Genomic DNA, 9,377 nt, shown 5'->3' on the forward strand with positions numbered 1-9,377 from the left:
ATATAATTTACAGGTGGGTATAAACATGGGAAATGCATTTCATAATTTGTTGAAATGTGAATTGCATAAATTGGGATGGAGATAGGTTAAGGTTTCAGAGGTATCTAGTTTGTTAGTATATGACTGCATTTGTTTCATCCAAATTAAGAAAAATTACTGTTAGGTGTATTAACATTTCTTTCTGTGGCAAGTTATCTTTTAAATAAATAGTAAAAGGTGAAATCTGCCCATTTTTTTTAACCTTTTTTTGAAAGGGATTGATTTTTACTGTGATCTGAGTGATTCCTTGTCATCAACTTGTAATTTTCATTGTTATACCCGACAAGGAAATGATGAGCGATAAAAGGATGACAGATATTTTTCTATGTGAAGTTTGTTTGTTCTGCTTCTAGTGGTTCTTCCTTTTTAGAAGAAGCACATACAAACTTGTTCTTAGTATTTTTCAACGTAAGAGTAATTTGGAGAAAAACTTGCTTACTCGTTACTGCCAACCTCTTTTTGAGTTAGTGAAAGCAGCAAAAGATATGTTGGAACACAGGATTTAGTAGGATAGTGTGAAGGGTAGGTTGTTGCTGGCTATATAAGTTTAATCCTTTTGTGTGATTGGGAGATTCTGGGAATTATTGGACTTCTTCAATGTTCGAGATTTCTAGTATCTGTTCACAAATTACCTTGTGGAGCTAATACTAAGCTTGCTCGCCCAAAGGTGGTTTTTGAAAGCCGGGATCGCTAAAGAATAGGAATTTGTCTATCATGGATGAAGGAATGGAGCAAACAGGAGCAATATAGTTGCCTTTCTCCATTTAAATGGTAGTGAAAAGAAATTTATATGACCTCATCTACGAAGACTATGAAAATTTCATAGGAAGAAGTTTTGCCTAGAATTTACCATGCCTACCTTTAAATATGGATTCCCTTTAATTTGAGTTCTGTGGCATTTTTTCTCGCATCAATGATTGAGAATTATCTTCTTCAACCTAACTTAATGGGTACTTTGCCCTTCGTCATTCCCTTTCAAAGGAATGACTTGTGTAGCGTGATGGTTTTTTTTTTTTTTTTCCCACTGTTATCTGACTTTGATTCTCGATATCTGATTGAAATATTCTTTGGCTATACTCTCTATTCTTGAGTTTGTTTCCCAATATTGAATTCATAATATCTTTGATTATGCTCTCCATTCTCCATGGAAATGATAAGAGATGAATGGACCATTGTAGAGTTTTTCAAGAATGCTTATGGGTGGGCATTTTAATCAGAAGTTCTGATCCGGTCCCATAAAAATAAAAAGAAATTAGGAACTGAAATCGAAAATAGACTAGGTCTCGAACGGTTCTTGTTTCTTGAATCGAAATCGTGGTACCCAATTTTGGAAACAAATTTACCCTTTTTTTATAATTTTTTTTTTTATTTTTTACAATTTATTCATCCTAACCCAATAACCCAACACAACAAGTAGCAAATTTGCCTAGTCCAAATAGTAAGTACCCTAATCAATAGGATTTGTGCATTTAAACAATTGAATAATAACACTCTAGTTTGTAGCCACTCTCAACGCACGTTACGTGCTGCCCGCCACACAAACCCTTCTTGAGGCATCACGCAAAGTCAAAGTCGAAATTGGATGCTATTACTTTAGATATTGGAGTTTTTCAAGAATGCTTATGGGTGGGCATTTTAATCAGAAGTTCTGATCCGGTCCCATAAAAATAAAAAGAAATTAGGAACTGAAATCGAAAATAGACTAGGTCTCGAACGGTTCTTGTTTCTTGAATCGAAATCGTGGTACCCAATTTTGGAAACAAATTTACCCTTTTTTTATAATTTTTTTTTTATTTTTTACAATTTATTCATCCTAACCCAATAACCCAACACAACAAGTAGCAAATTTGCCTAGTCCAAATAGTAAGTACCCTAATCAATAGGATTTGTGCATTTAAACAATTGAATAATAACACTCTAGTTTGTAGCCACTCTCAACGCACGTTACGTGCTGCCCGCCACACAAACCCTTCTTGAGGCATCACGCAAAGTCAAAGTCGAAATTGGATGCTATTACTTTAGATATTGGATGTTATTTTGTGACAGGAAGATAATTTGTATTGTAAACACACGGTTTTTAAAAAAATAATGTTATGATTAGATCGGAACCGGAACCGATGATTTGGGCTTGGGTTAGATTCTAATAATTATGTGAACCTGAATGGTTACGTTTACAAAATACCCGAAGTAATGGCTGGTTCTGGGTATTTAAATATCTAGATTGATCCACCCCACTTCATGGCCTAAGAATGCTTGACAGGTTAGTTGATGTATTGAGATTTGGAGTACAAATTAGATTCATTTAGTTCTGAAATATCTTAGGTCAAGGAAAATGTGCAAGTTAAAAGCTGCATTTACTATGAATGATTTTAACACTTCATGGATGCAAAAGTCAACTTGCATTTGCTATATGGTTGGGTGATAAACAATGGTTTTTCTGTACATATGAGGGGTAGTGAAGCTTTGTGGTTGTTGGGATCCTAGTAAGCGGTTCGATGGAAACAATTCTACTATTTGAGAGCTATGAAATTTCATTGAAAGGTAATTTTGGTTTCCTGGGTTTGATTCAAAAGTTTATTTTTTATTTTCCTACCACGTCAAAGATTGTACTTTTATGGGTGGGTATAAACATGGAAAGTGCATTTAGCATTTTTGCCAAGACACGTGATTTGTGTGAATTAGGGCGGAGATAGGTTTGAGCCTTTGAGGTAGGGGCTTCTCATTTGTTTCTATAGGATTGTGTTGGCCTATCCAAATTGAAAACAATTACTATTAGGTTTTAACATTTCTTTCTGTAGCAAGGTATCATTTATGCAATAATCCAAGGTGTCATCCGATTGTCAAAGGGATTGTTTTTAACTGCGATCTGAGTTGTGTTCCTAATATCAACTTGAAATTTGCTGAGGGCTGGCAATTATCTACGTATGTGAAGTCAGTTTCTTTTACTTCTCTAATCGTTTCTGTATTAAGTCTTTTTCAACATAGGAGAATTGTGCTTACATGTGGGGGCATTCTTGCTGTTCAGCGTCTTTTTTAGCTTGGAGTGAGTTAAAGCAGCAAAAAGGAGGTAAAAACACATGATTTACCATGGTGGTGGGAAAGGGAGGTTTTTGCTGGCTAGGTTTATTCCATTCCTTTGTGCGATGGGAGTTCTGGACATTTTATTGGATTTTTCTTTTGTCAGGTTTTCTAATATCTTTGAAAATGTGGACTTCACAAATTATCTTGTGGAGCTGATATCATGCTTGTTCATGAAAATGTAAAAGATTTGTCTTAAGGTCGCTAAAGAATAATGGTCAAACAAGGCGACGAAAAAAGAGGAAGTTCTCTAACATGGATGGAGGAATGGGTCCAATGGGGCTAACAGGAGCAATTTAGATTGTCTTTCTCGGTTGAAGTGGTAATGGTAAGAAATATCTAGAAATTCATGTACCAACACTACAGAATCTCATTTAGTTTTCGAGAGGAAATTAGAGTAGGGAACAATGATCCCTTTTACTAGCCACTATGAAGGATAAATTGCAACCTTAAAGGAACTTTCATAACGGAGAAAGAAGTTTAGCTTAGAATTTTAATTACCTAGCCTGTCTTTAAATGTGGGTTCCCTTTAATTCAGTTTTAGTGTCGCACTATCTCATATCAATGATAAAGAGGTATTTACGTCAGTCAAACTAATGGGTACTTTCTGGCATGATAATTCCAATTTAAAGGAATGACTTTTGTAGCATGGATGGAGTTAGCCTTTAGGGGCTGTTTGTTTGGCAAGGAATTCACTCAAAAATAAAAAGCTGATACTTATAATCATTTCTCCATGTGGAGCCTGTTTAAGATAATGAAATCAACTTAGCCCTACCCTCACTTTCAAGAATTAGGAGTTGGCTACATGAAGACTTTTCTCGCCCCTTTTTGGGACATAGCTGAATCTATAGGAAGATCCAATCACCCAAAGCAATTCAATCTTTTGCAACCACTTCAAGCTATGGAAATTTTGGTTGCAAATAGATTAAGGAATAGGAAAGAAATCTCAACTTTCAATATGGCAACTTTAGTCTGTTTTAACTTAATTCGGGGAATATAAATCCAAATTTAGTTGTTTTATTTTGATTACTTTATCAAGCCTCTACCTTTTATGTATTTGCTAATGTTCTTCTTATATTTTGTATATATTTTTCCTCCCTATCTTGCAAATGGTTTCGCCCTACAGCCATCATTTTAGCAATGTTGATTAGAATCTCCTATATGCTTCACATCCTTTTTTTCTTCGCAAAACCACATATAGTTCTCAAAAGAACTAATAGCTTGAAACTGAGATTTGACAAATGGTGGCTTAGACTGATCATGATGGTAGTCAATGTCTTAATTACACATGCATTTCCTGCTCACCATGGACAGATTTGAACATTATTTTCAAGGCCTTAGATAAAGTTTACTGCAGAGGAAAATTTCCTAGCTCATAGAGACCAAATATTTTAAATGTTCTGAACGGTACTTAAGATCCAGAGATGGAAAAGATAATAGCACGTCCTAAGAAAATTATAGGAATTGGTCGATCGGCAAAGATCTTCGGTGTGAATTCTGTCTATTTTTGGTTGAGGGGGGATTCTTTCAACAAGACAAAGATTGTTTTAATTTCTTTTGACTCTAATATTGAGTCATCCAAACATGATAATGATCCAGATATGATAAATGCTACAAAATAGTAATCCAACATGATAATTCTATCACATTGATCCTATTATATGGAATAAAATTGCTTCTTACTATACTACGTAATAAAGCTCTGTTCTGTTTCATTAGGACACCTTTCCTATCAAATGGGATCTCAAAGTTATGTTATTGTATTGTTTTTGGGTTCAATATTGCTGTGTGTATTTGGCTTTCTCCTCTGGACAATTGATGAGGTATCTTCTTCAACTTTTGCGTTTATCCAATAGTTCTCTTTTTGAATATGAGCAATGTACTATATTAAATCATAACTGGACACTATGCTTCTAATAGTTTCATTCAAGAGATCCAAGAGTTATCACAACTGGGAATTTATGTATTTGCCTTTTGATTATTACTGCAGTGAACTGTTAAATAAGTCGATATGATTATTTGCCGACACCTCACTTGATTTGCCTTTTTGCATTTTGGACAGATGTAATTCACAGTAATTCAATGGACTTCTATGAAACCAGCCCTGGACCAGTTGATGAATCTGTTTTGTATGATCAAGATAAGCACGTCTCAGCTGCAGTTTGGGAGGGACAGGTGTCACTATGAAATAATTTCTCCTCTCTTATTTTGCTTGTAAAACTTTTGTAACTTGCATTTTGTAATTGGATATTAACAGGAGCGGGGAGCACTTAGATGTCATGAACATACTTCAAAGCTTGACCGGTGGATGCTTACTGAAAAACAAATCGAATTAGTCAAGAAAGCTGGATTTGGCTATTTGAGATTAATACCAGCAATCAGTCTTGATAACCCGCTTATATCTGCTCTAGTTGAGAGATGGAGGAGAGAAACAAACACATTTCATATGACTGTTGGGGAAATGACAGTGACTCTGGAAGACGTTGCTTACTTGCTTGGGCTTCCAATTGATGGTGAACCTGTTATTGGTGTAACATATACGGCATGTGATGCACTATGTATCAAGTATCTGGGGAAATTACCAGATTCTGGGTATGCGAGTGGTGGAATGGTGAAGCTTAGTTGGCTGAAAGAGACTTTCTCCCAGTGTCCCGAGAACGCCTCAATGGAAGATGTTGAGTGCCATACTCGTGCTTACCTTCTATACCTTGTTGGCAGTACAATTTTTTCCACCACTACTGGTAATAAAGTTCCTGTCATGTATCTTCCATTGTTTGAGAATTTCAATGAAGCTGGTAAGCATGCATGGGGTGCAGCAGCATTATCCTTCTTGTACAGAGCACTCGGTAATGCCTCCCTCAGATCTCAAAGCACAATAAGTGGCTGTTTAACGCTGCTACAGGTGAACTTAACCTGGCTTAACTTGCATCAATAGTATTTCATATATTGAAGAAATACCAAGGCTTTGGTAGCCCGTTATTTGTTTTTATATCCTGAAGATACTTTGTTTAAATTTTACTTTTGAATAGTGCTTTCTTTTATTTAGTGCTGGAGTTACTATCACCTGAACATCGGTCGACCCAAACTTCATCACGACCCAATCCATGAATGTTTTCCATTTGTCCTTAGGTGGAAAGGGAAACATAGCAGTCCAACATCAAATCGTGATGTTTCCTTCTATCGTAAAGCTTTGGATTCACTACAATCTTCTGATGTAAGTTGAAGTATTATTTGGGTCCAAACTTCCAGTTGTTTCTTTCTCTTTGAGCCAAAATGACAGATTTGGTGCCTTTTTGATATCCAGGTCGACTGGTGTCCTTACGCAAATATCAGTCACACTGTTATACCAGAATTCATTTTAAATCAACTCATTCTTGGAAGATCAAAGACAATGTTGATTTGTTTTGACAAGGCAGAAAGACACCTTCCAGATCGTTGCCTAAGGCAGTTTGGCATGCATCAAACTATCCCAGAAGAAGTGCAGAGATGGGAAAGGAAGACCCGTGGGGTTGATGGTGGAGTAGATCTCTCTGGGAAAATGGAATCAGAACTTAATGAATGGTCATATCGTCGCTTTCATATTGTGGAGGCTGAAGAAGATCTGGATGAAAATGAATACAAGCATTGGTACTTGAAAATTACGCGCAAGTTGGTAGGCAGACCCGTACCTATCTCATCAGAATTTCAGAGAATGGTAAGCCTTTATGTTATGTTTTAAACAACTAATAGGTTGACTGACATATCTTTCATTCTCGTGTTTTCTTCATTGTAGTTCATCACATTTTTCCCCTTCATTTTTGTTTACATTACAGAATGCTGCATTGAGGGACGTTGCACATCTAGCAGATAACCTCTCGACTCATGGGATGGACGATCTACAGATTCAGTCGGTGACGAGAATCAGGTATATTGCACATGAATGTTTGAGGGACCATGCCAGAAGTTCAACAGATGTTATAGCGGATCCACAAAATGATGTCGGAAAAAGGATAAGAGGGAAGGAAAGGGTTAGGAGGAGGGAAATAGGTAAGCGAAAACGAAAAGATGATCCTGAGCAGTATTATGCAGTTAATATGAACGTCCCTTCCCAGTTATATGATGATGATAATACACATCTATATCATGTAGATGGTGATGTCAATAATCATCAACATCTATCCATTCCGGCCAATGCAGGTGACCACAGTGAGTTATCTCCTATTGCTCGAGAAGTTAATGGAGGACAGCTTTGTGATGTAACTGACGACGTTGATTGTGACATAACAGATAGGGTTGACGAATGCAAGCTTTCTCATGGCTCAGATCAAAATATGCCGCCTGGTTCCCATCCTACTGTCGATGTCATGCCCCAGTCGACCCTCAGTAGCAGCGAGGAGGTTGCCCGGCAGAATGATTTCAGTGTTTTGGCTTAGAGAGTTGACAACATAAACTTTGAATTGTATAGAATTTACTTTCTATGTTATTAGATGTGAAGACTCTTGTTCTAGTTTTGAATCTATCTTCAATGTAGAAATTTGAAAACATATGCTTCTAAATTCATTTCATTCATAACTTTTCGAGAATTTATTTGGTGCGTGACGCTTGATGAATGCTGTATGATCTCCCTCATCAAAGACTTGAAGCCTTTCTCTTATGCTTTATGCCAACTACCCTTAGGGGTTGTTTCATAAGCATTTTTATGTAAAAATGCATTTTAGAATACTAAATTGATGTGAAATGTGTGGTTGAAAAATAAAGAATTTTTTTTGATTTACGCGTAATATTATTTTAATAAAAAATGTGGAGTTGAAAAGAAGAGAGAAAAATGCATTTTGAAGAAAATGACTACCAAATGGGGCTTTTGTCATGTTTAGGGGTGTAAGATAGATTAAGCTCATGTTTTGTGGGAATTAAAATTAGATTTTAAGCAGATTTTGATGAAAATTGATGAAATGTACAATTGAAAAATTGTGTTAAGATGTTTTTAACATTAATCGTCGTTTTTTCACTTGGATTAAAATTTAATCTCTATCAAATAGGAACTAAGTTACTACCATCCAAAGCCCTTCATATGGATAGGCATGGTCGGACACGTGAAAGAACTCAACATAAAAAACGTGATCACTCGATATTTTTTAACATTTAGATTCTTGATGGAGATTTTTTATCTCTTTTTCAAATATGTATTTCATTCCAAGGCATAACTTGTATCCATGCACATTTTAAATGTGAATTTTGAACTTATTGAATTCTTAACTCCCCACCCGTGCATGTATTATAACAATATTAAAAACCTTATTTACTTTTATAAATAAAATCTAATTATATTTCTTTATTCTTGTCCGGCACTTTCATGCCCACAAGTGCGTGTTTGATAGGCAATAGTAATGATTGGACAAAGATGAACAAAATGCTAACGTATTTTTTACTATAATTCAGTACCAGCAAATCAAAAATATGCTATAAGAGCATATCAAATGCAATTGTGGATCGAGAAAAACTTCCACAAGCAAAAAAATGGGAGAATATCATCAGGCTGATGGCTAAAGAGATAAAGAAAACATGATCTGAAGTCCATTCTAGATTTGAAAACTCTGCTAGACATGCTAACTCAGTATATTTCCCTTTTCCATGTAAATTTAGATGTGAATTTTTCTTTTTAAATTTTAAGATCATACAATATTATTGAATTTTAGATAAAATTCTCTAGAGAATATTTTTGAACCTAAATGTCTATTCATTTATTACGTAAACCAAAAGTAATTTTCAACTTACATGGCACTTGACAATTCATAGAATGCGTTGTAGATGCTCTAATAGTACTATTCTGGGAGGCTACATCTTAAAGTTGAGGGTTGATGATAACGGTCGCGCTATTCGTATAGAAGACCTTGACAGAATGAGGTGGAAATTTAAAAAAAAAAACGGAACCAAAAATTAGAAGTAAATTTGAAGTCGACTCGGCCCAAAACTCATTCCCAGTCTCCACAATCCCCAACCTCAGAAACCCGTAACAAAGGCGAAAAAGGCGATACCGATCGAAGGCGATCTACTCCGCCATCTCTCCGCTCCGACTTCATCCATCTCCCCCATCGTGAACGTTTAAATGTAGACCTTCGACGAAATCGAAGCCGTTCGGTCAATGTATTGTGAAGGCGTTCGTTCGAATCCCTACAACCACAGTTTTCTCTGGCGAATTTGCACCAAAAATCAGGTGAGCTTCATACGTGATTTACATGGGTAACTCGAAGATATTGATTTTCGGCCAAGTTTGTGTAATT

The 9,377-nt window shown here is 35.9% G+C and overlaps 1 protein-coding gene across 10 annotated transcripts; it reads left to right on the forward strand.

The window, feature by feature from the left end:
• Positions 1–6: 6 nt before the first annotated feature.
• On the forward strand, positions 7–7,681 carry LOC111365878 (protein MAIN-LIKE 2-like). 10 transcript variants are annotated; one of them, XM_022986385.1, is made up of 7 exons: positions 23–810; positions 4,837–4,940; positions 5,180–5,292; positions 5,375–6,019; positions 6,164–6,331; positions 6,422–6,811; positions 6,930–7,681. In XM_022986385.1, the coding sequence occupies exons 3-7, from the start codon at positions 5,200–5,202 to the stop codon at positions 7,527–7,529; spliced, it is 1,896 nt and encodes a 631-aa protein (XP_022842153.1). In that variant the 5' UTR covers positions 23–810; positions 4,837–4,940; positions 5,180–5,199; the 3' UTR covers positions 7,530–7,681. The 10 variants fall into 10 exon arrangements, with proteins under 10 accessions (XP_022842155.1, XP_022842153.1, XP_022842154.1 ...); XM_022986391.1 differs by lacking the exon at positions 23–810 and having other exon boundaries at positions 4,837–5,292; positions 6,930–7,143; positions 7,246–7,302; positions 7,384–7,681; XM_022986392.1 differs by lacking the exon at positions 23–810 and having other exon boundaries at positions 4,837–5,292; positions 6,930–7,143; positions 7,246–7,293; positions 7,384–7,681.
• The last annotated feature ends 1,696 nt before the right edge of the window (positions 7,682–9,377 follow it).

Source organism: Olea europaea, chromosome 17, assembly GCF_002742605.1.
Source record: "Olea europaea var. sylvestris chromosome 17, O_europaea_v1, whole genome shotgun sequence".
NCBI classification, from domain to species: domain Eukaryota; kingdom Viridiplantae; phylum Streptophyta; class Magnoliopsida; order Lamiales; family Oleaceae; genus Olea; species Olea europaea.